The following is a 20,265-nucleotide window of genomic DNA, read 5'->3' as shown; positions in this document are numbered from 1 at the left end:
GTCGCAGGACTCCCCCCCAAAGTCCCGAAGAGTGGCAGGGACGTTTTCTGATTGGCCTGAAAATCGGGGGCTAAAGGTTGTTCCGGCTGCGGATCGCGGGTCGAGCTACCCCAGGGTCGCGGATTGAGTAAGTAAGTACATGGAAATTTCTAAAGTGCCCAATTGGAGAGGCACAGTTACAGGGCCAATTCCTGGGCGACGACGACTTTAACGTTTACGACAACCCCATTTGCGACAACAGTCTGGAAGCAAAGACCTGTTGCACACAAATCCCAAGATGTCGAGGAGACCGATAATAGGCGCCGTGAACGCCAGCAACTGTGCGTTCGAGGCGGCCACGCGGCGGATAGCGGCGAATCAGATTCGAAGCTTCAGCTCGACACCTTCGAGAAATGGTATGCGCTTCTCAATACAAGTGTTCACGGGGAGTGTTTCTGTGATGCTAATTGGGATTCCATTGCAGCACAGCAAGTAGCGCACTTCACGCCCACATCGTCCACCGAACTCGACGAACTGTTATCCACGATTCGCATGAAGATCATCCTCCCCTCATACCTCTCCTTGACGCAGCGCAAGCAGTTGATGTCAAAACGCTACGAGAAGAAACTCGCCGCGGACCCGGTCATTATTGATATCGATGGCGAAATCCTCAAGTTCCGCTACCTGGCCCCACTGTCCGGCGGGATACCGAACACGGAAAAGTCGGTTATGCAGGCCGTTACGGCCTTCGAAACCGAGGACGACTTCGTCAACCTGCGCCCCCTGGTCGAGGGCATCCACAACACAAACCGGAAGCTCGATGCCGATTTCTGGAACAAAATGACCCGGGTGGTGGGGTCCAAGGGCCGCATCTACGAGATGATTGAGCTTGCGCGCCGGGCCAAGTGGACAGGCTACCGGCTGGATGACAGCGAGCGGGTCAACGAGTTGCTGCTGTATGTGCAGCTGAAGGCGGCCGAGGGTGGCTGGAGCAAAGGCGAGACGGAGAAGGCCCTGCGCTGGTCCGAGATGGTCATCGAGCTCCTGCAGACCGATGCGCACATGCCCAAGTCTTCACAGGCCTCGTCACGCCTGGAGTACGACCCGCAGGTCCTTCTTGCGCCCTTGAACCTAGCCTCTTCATTGGTGGCCAAGGCGGGCGTGGACACCGAGAACGTCATGGAGAAGGTGACCAAATACGCCAGAGATGTCGTCCGGCTGTGGCCCGAAGGCAAGCAGCTGAAGGAGCTGCACCAGCCCGAAGCCTACCAGTCCCGAAACAACATGGCCTATCTTGCAGTCCCCAACAAGTTTGTGGCCTTGGCGGCCCCGCTGCTCCATGGGTTGGAGTCGGCCGTGCAGGTGGTAAAGGATCCCGAGCTCCTACGCCAGTTACAAGCACGACGCGACGTACTGTCTGCCGAGGTGCAGAGTGCGCGAAAGTCTGCTAAAGCCAATGGTAAGGCAGACCGAGGCGAGCATGTATATAGCAAGTTCTTCGAGGCATAAATCCTTAAACTGGTTGTATATATGTAAAGATAAACAAAACTCGAGACATCGACCACGCTGTACAAGCACCCGAGGCATATGTAATACCACAAATGTACCAATTGTCTATATGCAATTTCTATTGAACTTATCGAGTGACAGAGGGCTTGCTATGTACATATGATACAAACTAAGGATCATCTTACGGGTCTTTTTTTATTTACCAAAATCTACGGCAACACAATGTATTTCTCCAGGTGCTTTGGTATCGCGCCCAGCAGGTTCTTGCTCTCCAGCCATTTCCGCGAGAACAGACGGTCGGCGTATCGGTAGGCGCCGTCGCACAGGACCGTCACCACGGTGTGGCCGGGGCCCATCTTCTCGGCGACCTCCTTGGCTGCGACCACGTTCAGGGCGCTGCTGGCGCCAAGGTACAGGCCCTCCTCGTCGAGGCACCGGTAGACCATCTCGATGCTCTTCTCGTCGCTGATGTTGAGACTACCGTCGAGCGAGCCGGACTCCATTTCAGGCGCCAGGTTGTCCGTGATGCGGCCCTGACCGATGCCTTCGGTGATGCTGGACCCAGACCGGTCCTTGAGTTGCCCTCCAGACTCCATGTACGAGTGCAGGACCGATCCCGGGGGTCGGCCAGGAAGGACTTCACGCGCCCCTCGGAGACTTGCTTCAGGTAGGCCGTGATGCCCGCCAGCGTGCCCGCAGTGCCGGTGGCGCAGGTGAAGGCGTCGACCTTGCCGGCTGTCTGCTCCCAGATCTCGGGGCCCGTGGTCTCGAGGTGGGCGCGGCGGTTCGCCGTGTTGTCGAACTGGTTGGTCCAGACGGCGGCGCCCTTGCCCTGCTCCGAGGTCAAGCGCTCGGCGTGCCGGCGCGCCTGGTGGTTGTAGTTCTCGGGGTTCTCAAAGGCGACGGCGGGGACCGGATAGACCTCGGCGCCCAGCAGCCGGAGCAGGTCGATCTTGCCCTGCGACTGCGTGTTGGGCATGTAGATGACCAGCTTGTAGCCCTTGGAGCGGCACACGTGCGCCAGGCCGATGCCCGTGTTGCCGGCGGTTCCCCTCAACGACGGTCCCGCCCGGCTTTAGCAGGCCACGCTCCTCGGCGTCGAGGACGACGTAGTGGGCGGCTCGGTCCTTTATGGAGCCGCCCGGGTTCATAAACTCGGCTTTGCCCAGGACTTCGCACTTGGTCTGGTCGGAAAGCTTGTTCAGGCGGATCAGGGGCGTGTTGCCGATAGCTAGTCGAACGCGGGATTTCGGTCAGCTCGGGAAAGTCCCCGGGTTGCGTGGGAGGTGGGGACGAAGAGCTGATGGCGCATTGCCAGTGATGGTGGCTGTAGTTTCACATACCCTCTGTCAAACCCCTCGAGATGCCTTGCGCCTTGGAGATGGCGATACTCCTCGGGGTAGGCGGGTGGGCTGCCGCCGGGGCAACCGCCCGCCGGGCCGTAGTAGTGGCGAATCGACGAACACTTTGGCGGAACATGGTCGCGATTGGCGTGTCAAATTCGGGAAACCAGCTAGCCAGTTGACGGTCGTGAAGAGGAAGTCGCAAAAGAAGTGAAACAGAACCCCCAAAAGTAGCCGGCTGCCCGACTTGCAGCTTACAAATGTGAGGCATAGCGGGGCCCTTGTCGCCGGTCAGAGGCCGAAGCAGCCAGCAGCTCTGCCAGAAGAGCACGCCATCGGAGAGAGCCAGTCGCCAGTTCTTAGTTCTTAGTTCTTAGTTCTTGCTCTCCTGCTCCCGCCTGGACTTGCAGCTAACGTAACTCAATTGCACCCCCCACCAGCCTACAGCCTACAGCCTAGGCGGTCCCCAGTAAAGAGTGTCTGTCGAGTGTGGCTGGGTATTTACTGGAAGCTGTGGTTGTCCGTCCCCCACGCCAAACCAAAAAGGCTCCCCCGTTATTGATTCGCGATTTTGACGCGTCTCGTCGCTGCCGCTTTTTCGTCTTAGCGATTAATTGATGTCTGTCTGCGAAGAGAGCACCCCGTCGTACGCCACTCTTTTGACTATCTGTACACAACATACTACCATGTCGAACATCTGCCAACACTGAGTACCTCTTCATTATATGCCGTTTTGCCCGACAGTCTTTCCATCGAACTTGCGACTAGTATCGCGCTGCCCGATTGGCAGCAACCCACGCGACCATGTATATCAAGCAGATCATTATCCAAGGCTTCAAAAGGTGCGCGCCGCTCCCCTGCCTGTCCTGGCCCACAGCGCATGCATACTGACACCCAGACAACAGTTACAAGGACCAGACCGTGATCGAACCCTTTTCGCCCGGTACCAATGTTGTCGTCGGCCGTAACGGTTCTGGCAAGAGTAACTTCTTCGCGGCTATCCGCTTCGTCCTGAGCGATGCCTACTCCAACCTGGGTCGCGAGGAGCGACAAGCCCTGCTGCACGAAGGTTCCGGCTCAGCAGTCATGTCTGCCTATGTCGAGATTATCTTCGACAACAGCGACGAGCGATTCCCCACAAACGGCAAGGAGGTCACCCTGCGCCGCACAATCAGCTTGAAGAAGGACGAATGGTCAATCGACAAGAAGGCCGTCACCAAAAAGGAGGTCATCAACATGCTGGAGTCGGCCGGTTTCTCCAAGTCCAACCCCTATTACATTGTGCCCCAGGGTCGCGTCACAACCCTGACCAACATGAAAGAGTCCGAGCGCTTGGCCTTGATGAAGGAGGTCGCCGGCACCAAGGTCTACGAGGAGCGTCGCACCGAGTCGCTGAAGATTATGGCCGACACAAACCATAAGAGGGAACAGATCGACGCCCTGCTACAATCCGTCAAGGATAAGCTCGACGAGCTCGAAGAGGAGAAGGATGAGCTGCGCGATTACCAAAATAAGGACCGCGAACGAAGATGTCTGGAATACGCCTACTATCACCAGGAGCAAGTCATGGTCCAGGAGCAATTGGAAAGACTGGATGACGACCGACAAGCGGGCATGGACGATACTGACGAGCGCCGCGATATGTACAATGCTGGCGAAAAGGTCATTGCTCAGTTGGATTCGGAAATCCACAAGCTTCAGCAGCAACTAGAGCTGCTTCGGTTGGACAAACGACAGTTGGACGAAGACCGAAGAGAGGCGTCCAAGACAAAAGCCAAGGCTGAATTAGCTGTCAAGGGTCTCTCAGATAGCGCATCCGCGCAACAACAAGCGCGGGATCAACATGATGCTGAGATGGAGGAGGTGCGGGCGGCCATTGCCTCCAAAGAAGCGGAACTGGCGAAGATTACCCCGGAATTTGAGAAGAGAAAGCGGAAGGAGACGGATATCAAGCAACAACTCGACACGGCCGAGGCGACTCGACAGCGACTGTTCACCAAGCAATCTCGTAGCAGCCAGTTCAAGACCAAGGCTGAGCGAGACGCCTGGTTGAAAAAGGAGATAGATGAGCTGAATATGACATTGAGTCAACAAAGGCCAATCTCCTGGACGCGGATGAGGAGGTCAAGGAAATCGCGCAGTCCATGAAGCAACTGGAGAAGGAAATCGCAGAGCTCAGGGCCAGGAATGAAGGGTTCGGTGCCAAGCGGTTGGCCCTGGCCGACGAAGTCGCCAATGCCAAGGATGTTTACGACAGGTTAGATGAGGAGCGAAAGCTGCTCCGCCGAGAAGACGACAAAGTGGGCACCATCACAGAAAACTGTCGCTCGGAGATGAAGCGTGCGGAGGGTGAGCTCTCCCATACGATGGACGGTGCCACATTCCGCGGTCTCACAAACGTCCGGCGGATGCAGCAAGAACAGCATATTGAGGGCGCTTATGGCACATTGGCAGAGCTCATGAATGTGAGCGAAGCTTACCGCGTGGCTGTAGAACAGATTGCGGGCACCAGTCTGTTCCACTATGTGGTGGACAACGAACAGACAGCGACGTACTTTGTCAACCAGCTTGAGAAAACACGCGGTGGGAGAGTCACATTCATGCCCCTGAACAAGCTGCACCCCAGGCCGGCCAATCTTCCCCGGGCCAACGATGCTGTCCCCCTTATCAGCAAGATTGAGTTCGACCCCGAGTTTGAGAAAGCGTTCCAACAGGTGTTCGGCCAGTCGGTTCTGTGCCCCAACTTGACCGTTGCCGGCCAATATGCTCGAAGCCACAACGTCGACTGCATAACCCCAGATGGTGACATCGCGGCCAAGAAAGGATCGATGACTGGTGGTTACATTGATCCGAGCAAGTCTCGCCTGGAAGCCGTCCGCGCCGTCAGCAAGCTCCGGGAAGACTTTGAGGACCTTGTCAGCCAATCCTCAGAAATCAGAAAAAACATTGAGAAGAAGGACCAGGAGATTACTCGCGCTACGGGCGAGCAGAAGAAACTGGACCTGGAACTGAATAAAATGGATAACGGTTACAGCTCCATGCTGGCAGAGCTCAATGCTAAGAACAACCAGATCGTCCGGGAGCAGGACCGTCATGAGGCAGCCATGAAGCGACGCAACGCTGTCGACAGGAACATGAAGGAATTTGGCGAGATTCTTAGTGCTCACGAGGCAGAGTTGGCAAACGACTTCAAGAAAGCCCTGTCAGCCAACGAAGAGCGGCAGCTGGAGGACCTGAGTACGACGGTGCAGGAGTTGCAGAAGCAATGGAACGAGACCAGCAGCGCCCGTCGCGAAATCGAAGGACGCAAGCAGATCCTCGAGGTCGAGCTGCGCTCGAACCTGCGCCTCAAGCTGGATCAGCTCACAGCCCAGGCCTTCGAGGGTGGTTCCTCTCGGGGAAGTGGCGACCTCAAAGAGGCCAAGCGCGAGCTCAAAAGGCGCAGACGGCAGCGACCATGATCGAGCGGAAGATCCAGGCCACCGAAGAGCAGATAGAGGCCGCGTCTTTGCGGATCGAAAAACTGGAGGAGCAGAAGGCCGCCAAGGAAACCGAGCAGCAAGAACTCGCGAGGGAGATTTCCAAACAGCAACGGAAAATGGAGAAGAGCATTCAAAAGAAAGCACTGCTTACCACGAGGGCCGCCGATGCCTCCAAAACCATCCGCGACCTTGGTGTGTTGCCCGAGGAAGCGTTTGAGAAATACGAGAATATGACGCAGGAGAAGGTAGTTCTGCCATCGATTTTGATAGTGGCAATCCGTTACAAGTTAGCTAATGCGGTTGATTCCAACTATAGGCTTCGTCTCGACTCATGAAGGTCAAGGAGGCGCTCAAGAAGTACCAGCACATCAACAAGAAGGCGCTGGACCAGTACAACAGCTTCACGACGGAGCAGGACCGCCTCCTCAAGCGACGCAAGGAGCTGGACCAGTCGCAGGAGTCTATCGAGGAGCTCGTGGCGCATCTGGACCAGCGCAAGGACGAGGCCATCGAACGCACCTTCAAGCAGGTCTCCAAGGAGTTCGCCACCATCTTCGAGAAGCTCGTGCCCGCCGGCCACGGCCGCCTCGTCATCCAACGCCGCGCCGACCGCCGCATGGACCCCGAGGACTCGGACGAGGAGCAGCGCGGCTCCATCGAGAACTACACGGGCGTCGGCATCAGCGTGTCCTTCAACTCCAAGACCCAGGACGAGCAGCAGCGTATTCAGCAGCTGTCCGGTGGACAAAAGAGTGAGTTTTCTTCTCTACCCCGTAGCTCTATAACTATATCATATTATGTGTCGGCAGATAGAATACTAACAACAAAACCCCACAACAGGTCTTTGCGCCCTGTGCCTCATCTTCGCCTTGCAGCAGGCCGAATCCTCCCCATGGTCATCTTCGACGAGGTGGACGCCAACCTGGATGCCCAGTACCGTACCGCCGTCGCCAGCCTGCTGGAATCCATCTCGAAAGAGGCCGGCACCCAATTTATCATCACCACCTTCCGCCCCGAGATTGTCCACGTCGCCGACAAGTGCTACGGCGTCCTGTTCCGCAACAAGAACTCCAACGTCAATGTCGTGAGCACAGAGCAGGCCCTCGACTTTGTCGAGAACCAAGCTCCCAGGTAGGAACAACAAACCTTGGCCATACGATGAGAGTTCAAACCCCCCAATGTGGGAGAGGGGAGAAGAGAGGAAGCAGGACGGGCATGATGAGCGTGTTGCTGGTTATTTGTTGAACAGGAATCTTTTGGGTCAAGCTTGTAGTCACTTCTTGACGCCATTGGAGAATTCAATGACGAGAATAGCGCGCGAATGGGTTGACTAGCCATGATGGATGGGTTTGGGAGTTCTTCCTGGTTGTATAAATAGAGGAAGGATTCACTATTTCTACAGCGACGATTGATTGACAGAATACTGGAAGACGACGCTCTGGCTTTGTTGAGTGTTTCCCTTTGACCAATATGTAATGAGTTCGTTTGTCTGTATTCAATCCAGACACCACAATCACATAAGCGACTTGTTTCTTTTTTTTAGTGATTGTTTTGAGCTATGCTACGCTATCTCTCCTGTGACCTTGCCTTGATCAGATCATGAGCAAAGCCAGCCAGGAAATATCTACATTAACATATAGGAGGACCCGGTTCAGACTAGCATCATTGGTGTCGTACAAAGCTTTCAATCTCGACTCGATAGGCGAGTAGACTGATTATAGCCTCGTCTTCGTCATGCTTGGGCCAGTAAGAACCAAAGCCTCAAGTATCTCAAGTGCCCCCTGACCATGCTTTCGTGGTCTTCCGCTTAGTGCAACCTGTAACGTCCTCGCGGTCTAAAGGGAGGGCCAGAAAAAGGACAGGAAAAGAAAAGACGCGCAAATCCTCATGCCTCTGTCATGCAAACGTGAAGGAACCTACCGAGTGTACAGTGACTCGGGGTCTCATCTCTGCTTCGAGATGCACGCTGATGCAAAGAAGGTATTTTACCCATGTCTAAGAGCAACCAAAGCCAAAACCTCTATCCTCGACGCCAATTTTTTGCCGTTTTGTTTCTGCAAGCGTGAAAGCAAGAAACAGCTCACATGTCTGCTTTCGGATACGCTTTTACGTATTAATGTACCGTGATGGTGTTAATAAATTACCATCGTCGGTTTCCTAGAGGCATGTCATTAGCACCGGTGTGTCCGCCGCCACGATGACCTGGGCGTTACGTCAGTACGAGACTGATGATCGGCAAAGGAATCATAGGGGGGATATGGGAAAAAGAAAGCTTACCTCTACCGCCACGGCCACCTCCCCAGCCACGGCCACCGCCGAAGCGGCCGCCACCGCCGCCACCATACCGAGCCATCTCAGCAAGCTTGGGGTCGATCTGCTGCTTCGCCTCTTGCAAAACATTGACCAAATCACGAGCCTGCTTCGAGTCTGTATTTTGTTAGTGAGTTTGTCTTTGTAGAAATGCGGGTGGGGGTGAACTCACTATCAGTAGTGAACAGGGTAATGGCCGTGCCTGTTTGACCAGCACGACCAGTACGGCCGATACGATGAATGTAGTCCTCCGAGTTGTTGGGGTAGTCATAGTTGATCACGTGAGTGATGTTGCGCACATCTTGATTACATAGGTTAGCGTCATCATACCAAGGGGTGGTGGTGTAGCATTTCCCAAAGACTGGATGTGTCTAAGTATATAGTTCCGTGCTTTTTCTCCTGGGAGAAAGGGGACTGTCTGTTGCGACAACATGCCAAATGCCAGGCTTGGAGCAGATTCAATACGGCCCGGGTCCTCGGGGAGATCAGGAATTTGGTTTTACGACAGCTTGATGGAATCAAGAGATGCCAATTCCGTGCTTGTACCATGGGAAAGGCAAGAGGTACAAGAACGAAACACATGTATAACAGCACAATGGCGGTCATAGCATGAATCCCAGTCACCCACAGTGTATGAGAACCACGGAGCACGAAGAGGTCAGGCAGGTGCAGCGCAATCGAGAAAGCCCCTAGACATACATGAGAGTAAAGCACAGCGGATATAACTCTGCTGGAAGTTGCTACGAGGGGAGGGGAGGGGGAGGGGGAGATTATCATACCGATACCACGAGAAGCCACGTCGGTGGCCACCATGATGGGGCTTTTGCCGGTCTTGAACTGATCAAGGACCCAATCACGCTCGTTCTGTTGCTTGTCACCGTGGATGGCTTTAATCATGTTAGTGGAAGTAAATCACAACAAGGGAGGGGATGAGACGTACAAAGTGCCGGCCAGCCGTCCTGGCGGAGGAACCGGGTAATATCGTCAGCGACACGCTTGGTACCGACGAAGAGGAGACACTTGTGAGCCTTATCGTCCATAATCTTCTCAAGGTGTTTGATCATCTTCTCGCGCTTCTCGCCCTCCGATACAACCTCGACAATTTGAGTAATGCGGTGGTTAGCAGAGAGATCCATGGAACCAATGTTGACTTGGATGAAGTCGGTCTGGAACTCGGAAGCCAAAGCGCGAACCTCCTTGGGCCAGGTAGCGGACCACATGAGGGTTTGACGATCAGGGCGAATCTGGCTGACGATCTTGCGGATCTGGGGCTCGAAACCCATGTCCAGCATTCTGTCGGCCTCGTCGAGAACAAGGTAGGTAACACGGCGCAGGTTGGTCTTGCCACCTTCCAACATATCGATCAAACGGCCAGGAGTGGCAATGCAGACCTCGACACCCTTAGAAAGGTCACGGATCTGGGGGCCACGAGGCACACCACCGTAGACACAGGTGTTTCGGATGCGAGAAGAGCGACCGAACTTGGAGATCTCCTGCTGAATCTGGACAGCCAACTCACGGGTAGGAGCCAGGATCAAGACGATGGGACCATCACCGGGGGCCAAAAGAGGTTGGGCATTGATATGAACGATAGCGGGAAGACAGTACGTAAGAGTCTTTCCCGAACCGGTCTCGGCAATACCAACAACATCGCGACCAGAGAGAGCCATGGGCCAACCTTGAGATTGAATGGCGGTGGGGGCAGGGAAACCTTGCGCCTTCACCTCGTCCATAACGTATCTCGGGAAACCAGCCTCGTCGAAGGTCTCGACGGGGGTGGGGATATCGCTACCAGCAACAGTGACCTGATGGTCGCGTCGGAACCGGTCGATATCGGCTTGTGAGCGGTTGGCAACAGCCTCGTCCTCCTTGTAGAAAGACTTCTCGAACTTGGGCAAAGTGTCAAGGTCTGTTTATTTCACATGTCAGTATGTGCAACAGTAAGGAATCCATTAGTAATAGGTTAACTCACCCCAGCTTTGCTTCTGTAAACCGGCACCGAGGTTAGACATTCTGTCACCACCACCGCCACCGAAGCCGCCACCGCCGTAGCCGCCGCCGCCGTTGGAGTAGCCGTTGCTGTCACTATTATTGAAAGTCAGCGATGAACTTGAACGTGTTGAGAGGGCATGGTTTGAGATCCCGCCGACTCTTGAGCCTGTCCCGATGATTGTGTTCTTGAAGCCGCCTCAATCGAGAAGACTCGGGAGGCCAAGGGCAGAGAGCAGAGAAAGGAAGGGGAACATACCCATAGCCACCACCACCGCCGCCACGACCGCCGCCGTAGCCGCCGCCGCCGCCGCCGCCGCGAGAACCGTAACGATCGCCACCACCGCGACCGCCGCCGCCGTAGCCGCCACCGCCGCCGTAGCCACCATCACCACCGCCGTAGCCGCCGCCGCCGTAAGACATAGTGACGGAGTTGGGTGTTTCGCGTGAAGCGTTTGTGTGTATGTGTGTTTGTTCGGGGATGGTATTGACGCTCAGCGCAATCGGATTATTATTTTCTTTCTTGTGTTTTGATGTTTGGGGGCAATGGGAATCAAGTGTTTCGGATCTGTTGATTAAATCTGCGACGCGTTTTGATGCAGACGAAGTAGTGTAGAGACCGAAAGATGAGAGCCCTTTGAATGTGATTTCTTTCAGAAGGAGAGGATGCGTGAGGAAAGAAGAAAGTCACACAAAAAATAGGATGGATGGATGATGGGAGTTGGGTTTTGATGATGCCAACGGAGATTAGTTGAGCAGCGGCGAAAGACAGGGAAGAGAAAAAAAAATAGGCAATCGCTGCTTACCAGATTTTTTTTCTGCCATTCCTTTCTGCTAGGCAGGCCCAATCGGGGTGTACTAGCTAGTCAAGAAGTGGGGCCCATGCACGAGGAGTCCCAAGGCCGCTAAGCAGTAGCTAAGGACCCTAAGCAGCTAAAGCCCCCCCTAAGGAGTTCCTACGTTTTAGTACATAGTGGTAGAAGTCCCTGATTGCTAGCAGATTCCTCAAACTCCACATCCACTGGCAGCTGGGCCTGGCCTGGCTTGAAATCGGCAATGCAAGTCGACTTTTCTAGTGGGTTTATTAGGGGCAAATCGATGGCAAAGAGCAAAGAGAGAAGATGTGACGGATCGGTGAGCGGAGGGAGAGTGGAATCAAGTCACTGTTTTCGGCAGACCCAAAAGCAAACAAGCACTGTACGTACATATTCAACGTCCGCTTTGAGGCATCTACCTAGCTATGTACACCTTGCCTTGCCCTTCATGCTCGCTGGTTGATGTCTGAAATATCAAAATGAGGTCCTACTCCATATCATGCAAGAGGCCAGGGTGGGGTGTGTACTTCAACCCCAGACGATTCTCACGCCGAAGGGAACATTTCCCAGAATCCAATCTCCATCTACGAGCACCCATCAGGTCAGTATATATGCCACGTCTCGCAAAGCACGACCTCCGGGGGTGTGCATCTGCAAAGGTGACTTACCTTTGTCGCATGTATGAAAATCTTGACGAGCTCCTCCACCTGCCCCAGATTCAGGCCACTGGCGTGCCGCTCCATGAGCGCGCGGCCCGTCTTTACCGCCTCGACATAATCCTCAGCAACGTAGTTGGAGATCCACTTGAGGTACGTGTTGCCCTCGCGTTTGGTGTCTGGACTCTCATGAAGCGCCTTGCCGATGGCACCGTATCCCAACAGACAAGGGGCCAGCGCCACCTGCAGTGCCAGCCAGTCCGACGACATGCCCACGTCGAGGACGTAACGCGTGTACGCCGTGCAAGCCTGGTGCTCCTCGGCTGCCTCGATCTGCTCCTTGGAGATACCAAAAGAGGCGCAATAGTCGATATGTAGGCCCATCTCGGTCTTAATGTGCGTTACGATTTTGGCCCCCTGGAGAGGTAGGTCGGTAGTTAGTATAAGATAATTGATTGCACGGCATGACCTTGATGAGTAAAAGAAGTAAGCACCTACCGCTGCTATATCCTCGATGCTCTTCGCCTTGTACGAAGCCAGCGCATTGGCTCGCGCGAAGTGCACAAGGTACAAGTAGTCTTGTATCAAGTAATTCTTGAACGACTCCTTGGGCAGCTCTCCGCTTCCCATGGCGAGAACGAACGGGTGGTTGACGAACGTGTGCCATACGGGGGCCACATCGGGTCGGTTGAGGAGGTAGTCGACAAAACGGTCCCTATGTATGAGGATATACAGCGGATCAGCTTCATGGCTTCATCTTTATCTGCCTTGCCCTTCACAGTAGCAAAGGGCAAGAACGCGGTAAGGGTAGATAGGTACTCACGGAGCAAATGGTAGGGTATACATGGAGTGGAAGTGGTTCAGCGGTCCATTGCCCTCTCCGTATCCAGGGGCGAGTCGGATAGCCGCCTCGACGTAAGCGCAGGCCGCTTTCGCCGCCTCAATGGGGGCCATGCCCATGGACAGGTTTGCCGCCACGGCCGACGCGAGCGAGCATCCCGTACCGTGGGTGTTCTTGGTCTTCTGATAGACGCCCTCGATCCGCGTGACGCTGGCCGGCCCAACCAGCACGTCGTACACTATTTCCATCTCGTCCTCCGTCTGTGCCGCGGTGCCGTCCTTCTTGAACGGGGTATGGCCCCCTTGATCAAGACCCACTCCGGACCCAAGGCAAGGAGGCGGCGGCCCAGCTCCTCCAAATCCTCAACGCTCCGAACCTCCACCGGCGGCTCCTTGCCCGGCACGGTCAGGAGTTGCCGCGCCTCTGGAATGTTCGGCGTCATGATAAAGGTCTGGGGTAGCAGAAATTCCCGCAGGTCGTCAACTGCTTCTGGGGGAGAAGTTGTGCGCCCGTAGTTGCCACCATGACCGGGTCCAAAACCAATCGGTTCACGTTGTAGCTCCCAAAGGCTTTCCCTATCATTTCTATAATCTCCCGAGAGGCCAGCATGCCGGTTTTGATGACATCAGGCTTGATGTCCTTGAACACAGCATCAATCTGTTTCTTCACAAATCCAGCCGGCACATGATGGATGTCGTCTACCCCCAAGGTGTTCTGCGCAGTCAGGGCGGTTGTGGCTGTCATGGCATAGCAGCCATGAGCTGCCAAGACTTTCTGGTCGGCTTCGAGACCCCTGAATCGCCTATTGTTAGCCCATCCCATCGCCGAATAAGACGTTCCGAGGGCGGTAGCCCCAAGCAAAATATCCCCTTGATACCGAGAGCGCTGCCTTTGAAATAATCCTTTCCTTAGATACTTGACCAAGTACCCAGTCCAGTCAAAGTCAACCACGATAATCTGGCGGACGCAACGCCTGTGCCGTCAGGGGGACAAAATCTGTGGGTGTTGGGCCGGAGAGGGGATCACAACTTACGCGCCACCCGAACTGTCCGAGCCTGCCACCAGCAGGACCCGACCCCGAAGCTCCGGGTTGTGCGAGCTCGCCGGCGGGAGCGGCGTGTTGCTCATGCTCATTATTATCAAACGTGACCGATGGCGCTGCGAAATGATGAATGATGAATGAATGGATGTGCCTGTATGGTTTGTCTCTACAGTCCGAGGATGTCGGGAAGCTGAGTAAGTAAGCAAGCAGTAAGTGAGTAAATGAGTGATTGAGTGATCCAGTAGGTACTCCGAATTGGGGACGGAAGGAAGGTGTCACGGATGATAGGAGCACATGTCCCGCAAGCCTCCAGATGGTCGGCCGCCCGCTTCTTCCAGGTTTGCTTACACTTGCGGGCCCCTACAATGGCCGATGCCGAAGTATCCAATCCACCGTTCCTTGCCCTCAGCCAACTATCTCGGTCCTTTCGCACACGCTGAGGTGTGAATCAATGGTACGATGTCGCTTGCTAGGACGCCTGTAGCGGGGGTTGGTGGGGCCCGTGGAAATAGGGCGGACGATGCAGCCACTGTAGAAAGAGAAAATAGTGTCATAGGTGTCGTCACACCATCTGGCGCTTGACAATCACGCTACCTGTTTAGGCCAGTATGTGCATCAACACAGATCGTCCGAGGCTCGCCATGTTTCAAATTACCTCACGCCCGAGAGGACTCTCGATTGTTCTGTCACAATTGGATCCCAGAAGAAGTCGGAAGCAGTTAGCAGTAACATAATGTCAAGCCCCAAAACCCCGATATCAACGCCCAACCCGCACTGCTTTTTTTTCGCCTGAGGTACCGTACCATTCCTGAGTACTATCTACGCCCGGTGCCGTTCCTCTGTATGCTGGTTGATCGAGTAATATACACAAGGGATAATCGCAAAATTGCCTAAGTCAACGCCTGCTGCTCTCCCTGGGACAACTCTAGCAGCACTATGCAACCCCAATGACTTTCCATTTCCCCAAATGCCATTGGAAAAATCCCCTGAAAATGAGAAATAACTGCCTCGCCCATTGTAATTTCCCCCTCAACCCCTATCCAAAAAGAGACGCAATGGAGGCGACAGCCTGCTACCTCAACTTAGATGGAAAACTTTTGTGTTGCAATCAAGTCTCTCTCGAGTTCGGCAGGGTCACTGATGCTCCTCTGGCGCTCCGTCTTTTGCTCATCGCCGGAGCTACTACTTTCCACCTCATCCTCGCTCTCGTCTCCATAGACGATGTTTCTGAGGACGCTCTTATCAAACAGCTCAATGATCATGTGGCGGTCGCCTAGTCGGTAATGGTGGTTCTCCAGAAGCGAGTAAACTCGCTTGAAGAGCGATGGCTGCCGAAAGCCGGGGATTTTCTTCTGTCTCAACGTGAACAACTCCTGTTTTGCTTTCTTATAAAGAACCATGTTGCCCAATTCGATCATGAGTTCTAGCACTCTCTGGTTGGTCTCATCGGCATCCTTCATGATAGCGGGAGGTGACTGCACAATCGTCTTCTGCGTATCAGGCAAAACCACAGAAGAAGCTGTCTCATGTTTCCAGGGCACAAAGGAGAGAAACTTCGAAAGGTCTTTCGGTAAGCAGAAGCCAAGGGACGTGCCAAGGGGTGACGTGTTAGAATCCCAACCGAGCTCAGACAGAATCTCCAACCCGTGGAGCGATCGGGAAATAAGACCGAGTACAAAGAAGGCGGTTCCTCGTAAGCTCATTACCTCGTGTGTCTCGGCAATCCTGACGATATGTTCTACAACATCTGTCGACTCCAGGAATGGGGCTCCGAGTTCCATGGAACCGACGTTGCCGACAGCCCACATGCATCCTTTGACTTTGGTGAGCGTCTCCGGGTCCTCGGCCTGCATTCCATAGTCACGTATTGTAGAAGCAAACTCCTCAAAATGTCCCTTGTCTTCGAGGAGCCGGCACCCTTCCTTCGTCCGTGTCAGTTCACGATAGAAATGGGGTGGTACATGGCTATCGTGGTCTGCCTCCATCTCATCCTCGTAGATGCTCAAGCGATGGGGCTGGTCATCTGGGTTCTCCAGGAACGACCTAGCAAGGCTAGTTTCAATAAGGCTAACGTAAGTATCATTACGGCCAAGGAACCAGTCATCCATCTCATTGCTGATATAGTCAAGGCCATCAAGATAGTGGTATCCAATAGAAGTGGACAAGAACCGTAGAAGCAAGGGAGCCCCTATCTCGCCCAAGTGATCTAACGCTGGCCGGCATTCCACAATGTATTCGAGCAGATGCTTGCTGTTGCAGGCTTTCTCGAGAATCTTAACCGCAGTAGCACATACTTCGACCTCGGGATCATAAAGCTGCGTTACCAATAACTGGATCGCCCATTTAGAGTCCGACACAATCTGCCCTGATGGGGTGACTCGCTGTTTGATTGCGTATTTACGCAGCACGTTGGTGGCATGAATGCGCATGTCTTTGGTGCCAGCTGTTAATGCTTTGGACAGGAGTACTCGAGGGTGACCCTGGAGGCTGTAGTCAAAGTTGGTCAAAAGAACTTTGATCAAGTCTGGCCGTTGCTTCAAATCAACGATATGGTACATCATATTGAAAATACGCCATCGTTCAAGTAGCTGCAAACCCTTTGTATCTCCACTCAACACTCCTAGCATTGGGAAGTACCCCGAGCAAAGAGTGTCGGTAAGGTTGTCTTTTGCGAACATTGGGTATTGTGCAGTGAGGCCACTGGTCTATTCAAAGGTTAACAGGACAGTGCCAGGGGTTGGCCAGGCCTAAGGAGCACTTACAGGGTCGCATTGAGCCATACACTCGGCGATTTGCCTCAACAGCTTGTTGTCGGCGAGATACCTCGACCCTTCAGGGGTTTGCATCAATGTATGCATCAAAGCACAACCAACCCTAACATATTTTTGTGTGGTGCGGGTGCTTCTGTAGGCAGAGAACCTGTACTTGAAAGGTCTGTAAAAGCTCATTACCCTTTTCACAAACTTCGAAGCTTTGATAGCCTCCTCAAGTCGCTTTCCGTTGGTCAAAGGCCCTTCAATTATGCGAAGGACAACATCCCAGTTCCATTTCAACGGATTGGAGCTGCCTAACACTCCAGAGTCGATAAGCAGCTGGCGGAATGTAGCATCATCGGTGTTCAATGATGGGTTGTTCTTTGGCCCATCCTCCACTGAACCATGCTGTTCATTTGTGCTGCTCAAAGACAAATTACCTTGAGAGAAATTCGTTGGCGACGACCGGTAAAGTGTCCTACTAACACTGCTGATCTGATAAACCACACCCGTAGCGTTGAAGCGGTTATCTTGCTTGAACTCAACGGCCGCTGAAAAGAGCTCTGGCAGCAACTGTAGCTCGCTGCTCCACGCCGGCGGTAGCAAGCGACTTGCGAGTTTGAGGACCTCACCAATCAGGAGGGTCGTCTTCCTCTTTAACGGAGGGTTTCCGTTGTCTTGGGCGATCTGCAGCAGGTTATGCATCATCCCAGCTTTGACCAGAATGGCCAGCAACAACGCAGTATAGTGTTCCACAAAGTTCTGCTCGGCACCCTCGTCCTCATACATGGAGTCCCCCTTGGCCACTGTGGTTGACTTCAAGGTCGCAACTCTACCATAGGTTGTGAGGCGCCTCCCGGCAAGGAAAGATGTCGCCCATGCAGGAGGCTTGATTCGAAGTAGGGAAAAGAGCAGGTCTATCACCGTCTCGCGCAACGCAGGGTTTGGTATAATCAAGCTCGAGACTAGAGAGCCAATGGCCCTGTAGTTGTGCATAGACAAAGTCATGAGTCCAGACCATGATTTCAACGCGGTTGCGATAGCTCTGGAATTCTGTTTCACCACGTTCTCGTACGAGAACAAGGCATCGGTGAACGCTGTGAACATAACTTCGAGTTCGTATCCCGCTCGTAGGTATTTGCGTGTTTGGGGGCATCTAGCAGGTATAGCAGGGCAGACGCTAGGGATTCGGGGGACTTGTATGTTCCCTCAGATAGCGCCTCGGACAGTGGCGAGATGCCTCCGCACGCAACAAGTAGAGCAGGGTCTCTCAGGAGAATCTCGGCCAACGTTTCGATGCAAATTGGACGCAACCTGTCATCTGGATGTTCGGCGACCGAAGCGATGGTCCTGACAACCGCTCTGGAAATCTCGCGGGTTCCATCCTTGACGTCGAGGAATGCCCGTACGAATTTGAGAGCTTGTTCGCGCTCTACATCTGCTTTCCGATCTTTGGCTAATGACACCACCACCATATAGTCGGTATTGAGGCTACGGATCTTCTTGAGCGAAGAAACGTCAGATATAGCATACCGAATCATTCGATAACCTGCTGCTACAACCTCTCGGCTGTCGCTTAACAACATCACCTGCATCCGGTCTCCGAAAACAGACCATACCAAGTCGTACTTTAGCGTGGGGTATCTTTTGAACAGGTCGACAAGGCTGTTGGCTCGCCCTACGTAGAACTCCGGAGTCAGACCTTCTACTTCAAGAGCTTGCAATATCTCAGCAAGAGCGAAGCTTGGCGACTGCTCTGCGATGTCCTCATAATCCGATCCAGCGCCACTACGGGAGGCGCTGGGAGGCGATCGCACGCCATTGTTCTGCAACAAACCCTCGCTGCGCGCTCTCGTCGGTGTGACCGGTGATGCCTTTTGGCGCTGAGCATCCGAGAGTTTATGCCTTAGGTCCTTGATTCTCAGGTTTGATGAATTGAGCTCCGCCTCGACGCGAGTCCGCTGCTCTTTGGTCTGTTTGGCCTTCTTGACGTTTAAAGCTTCAAGTAGGTTTTCGCTTCCTTCCTTAATCTTCATCTCCCGGCTTAATGCCTCCTTCAAAGTATTGATTGTTTGATCCGCAATCGAACCGTCGTCCTCCTCCAGTTTTTCAAGGTTATAGACGTCCGCTCGTGATCCTGCCCTTGATGCTGTTATCTGACTTCGCAATTCTGAACTGAAACTTCCTGGCGCCGGAGCCGGGTTGAGAGACGGTGCTCGTGACGCGTAAGACGCAGCCGAGCCAGCAATGTTCCTACCACCATTGGTGGTGGAGGGTGGCTGGAGTCCATCACGATCTAAACTTGGGCGACCCGTCGCAACTGAAGAAGCTGCTGATGTGCCTGGCAGTGGTGGCGCCAGAGACTTCTGGGTTGGCGTAGCCGACGTGCTCAGCATTGTGGAAGACCCAACCTGCTGTCCACCATGTGGGACATTCGCCGGGGACTGCTCATTCGATATAGGGTTGCATATGGATTTTGAAGACAGGGCGGAAAGCAGGGGCCCTCTTGAGTTATCTTGATGTGTCTTTGTTGTAGGCTTATCGTTGCCTCTCAGGTTCTTAAGGCCAAGGTATATTCTTTCACTTTGGGGTGTCGCCCTGGACGCGGGGTTCGGTTCGAAGGTCGTGGTCGGAATGTTGCCTGCTGGTACAGCAAAAAGCGCAGAGCCAATGCGCTTCTACTTGGTGGAGAGTCGCGATCGTATCGTCAATCGTGCACAGCGTAGCCAGTACAAGGGGAAGCGACAACTCCAGAAGTGGGAGCGACGATTCGAGGAGTGGGAGCGACGTCTACAACTACCCAATGCACAGAAAGGTCGTGACTGCTTTTGGGAGCTGCGCAGGATGGAATGCAGACAGTAACAAAATAGGCCGTGTTCCGACTGGGAAACTGGCAAATAATGCCCAACGCGAACTCGGTTATCCTAGACTCGCCGATTCCAAAGGTTACTGTCTGGTATAATATGCTGAGTCGGGGTCGATCGCAGGTGCGTGAGTCGACTGTCGGTAGGAGTACCTAAAGCAGTAAGAAACCCAATTGCCAGCCGGCAGGCTCAAGTCACGATACAGCAGCAGTGGGATCTTGTCGGTAAAGAGCAGTTCGATTGGATGTTAGACGGCGGCCGCAGCAGCGACTGGAGCTCGTGTTGCTGCAAAAGTACTCGTAGGTAGGGGTGTGGACCTGGAGACGTCGATGTCTGTATCAGAACGTTGAAGTGGGATCCGCGCAGGTGCCAGTATCCTCCAAACGAGTGTCCTTGGAATCCCCAGACCAGGTGCGATCACAAGGGAGACGGCCGGCACGGACCTATAGAGAAAGCTGTGAATGAAGAGAATGGACAACAGGAGGATCTCATTTCCAGTGTATCGGTGTAAAGCTTTGCGCCATCACTATTGATCCGATGTCTCTGGTGCTGATGCTGATGCTGATGCCGATGCTGATGCAGCAGTTGAGCAGGCAGTGCGCCCGCGTTACAGAGTGCCGAGCGGCACTGGCACTGCACTGCACTGCGCTGGTAGACTAGTCACCTACCAAAGTCGCCTACC

The 20,265-nt window shown here is 54.0% G+C and overlaps 6 protein-coding genes across 6 annotated transcripts; 2 read left to right on the top strand and 4 right to left on the bottom strand.

The window, feature by feature from the left end:
* Window positions 1-277: 277 nt before the first annotated feature.
* On the top strand, window positions 278-1,488 carry PG998_005826 (uncharacterized protein; the record flags this gene model as incomplete). Its single annotated transcript, XM_066872644.1, has 2 exons — window positions 278-395; window positions 464-1,488. The coding sequence occupies 2 exons, from the start codon at window positions 278-280 to the stop codon at window positions 1,486-1,488; spliced, it is 1,143 nt and encodes a 380-aa protein (XP_066732741.1).
* A 209-nt stretch (window positions 1,489-1,697) lies between these two features.
* PG998_005825 (cysteine synthase) lies at window positions 1,698-2,967 on the bottom strand (the record flags this gene model as incomplete). The annotated part of the gene is made up of 4 exons (XM_066872643.1): window positions 1,698-2,043; window positions 2,100-2,488; window positions 2,550-2,719; window positions 2,832-2,967. 4 exons carry the CDS (start codon window positions 2,965-2,967, stop codon window positions 1,698-1,700), a joined length of 1,041 nt encoding a protein of 346 aa, XP_066732740.1.
* A 668-nt stretch (window positions 2,968-3,635) lies between these two features.
* On the top strand, window positions 3,636-7,448 carry PG998_005824 (uncharacterized protein; the record flags this gene model as incomplete). The annotated part of the gene is made up of 6 exons (XM_066872642.1): window positions 3,636-3,673; window positions 3,737-4,917; window positions 5,004-6,218; window positions 6,257-6,558; window positions 6,630-7,065; window positions 7,123-7,448. 6 exons carry the CDS (start codon window positions 3,636-3,638, stop codon window positions 7,446-7,448), a joined length of 3,498 nt encoding a protein of 1,165 aa, XP_066732739.1.
* Window positions 7,449-8,453: 1,005 nt separating this feature from the next.
* Window positions 8,454-11,035, bottom strand: PG998_005823 (P-loop containing nucleoside triphosphate hydrolase protein; the record flags this gene model as incomplete). The annotated part of the gene is made up of 7 exons (XM_066872641.1): window positions 8,454-8,515; window positions 8,591-8,740; window positions 8,796-8,924; window positions 9,403-9,510; window positions 9,564-10,532; window positions 10,596-10,708; window positions 10,872-11,035. 7 exons carry the CDS (start codon window positions 11,033-11,035, stop codon window positions 8,454-8,456), a joined length of 1,695 nt encoding a protein of 564 aa, XP_066732738.1.
* Window positions 11,036-11,972: 937 nt separating this feature from the next.
* PG998_005822 (uncharacterized protein) lies at window positions 11,973-14,058 on the bottom strand (the record flags this gene model as incomplete). The annotated part of the gene is made up of 7 exons (XM_066872640.1): window positions 11,973-12,011; window positions 12,096-12,500; window positions 12,582-12,798; window positions 12,907-13,184; window positions 13,238-13,375; window positions 13,447-13,717; window positions 13,958-14,058. The coding sequence occupies 7 exons, from the start codon at window positions 14,056-14,058 to the stop codon at window positions 11,973-11,975; spliced, it is 1,449 nt and encodes a 482-aa protein (XP_066732737.1).
* Window positions 14,059-15,048: 990 nt separating this feature from the next.
* On the bottom strand, window positions 15,049-19,115 carry PG998_005821 (HR1 repeat-containing protein; the record flags this gene model as incomplete). The annotated part of the gene is made up of 3 exons (XM_066872639.1): window positions 15,049-16,671; window positions 16,729-17,875; window positions 17,947-19,115. The coding sequence occupies 3 exons, from the start codon at window positions 19,113-19,115 to the stop codon at window positions 15,049-15,051; spliced, it is 3,939 nt and encodes a 1,312-aa protein (XP_066732736.1).
* Window positions 19,116-20,265: the final 1,150 nt, after the last annotated feature.

This window comes from Apiospora kogelbergensis (assembly GCF_038363985.1).
Source record: "Apiospora kogelbergensis strain CBS 113332 chromosome Unknown utg000003l_segment0_segment0, whole genome shotgun sequence".
Classification (NCBI taxonomy): domain Eukaryota; kingdom Fungi; phylum Ascomycota; class Sordariomycetes; order Amphisphaeriales; family Apiosporaceae; genus Apiospora; species Apiospora kogelbergensis.
The sequence above is the reverse complement of the archived record's forward strand: the minus strand, read 5'-3'. Positions and strand labels throughout refer to the sequence as shown.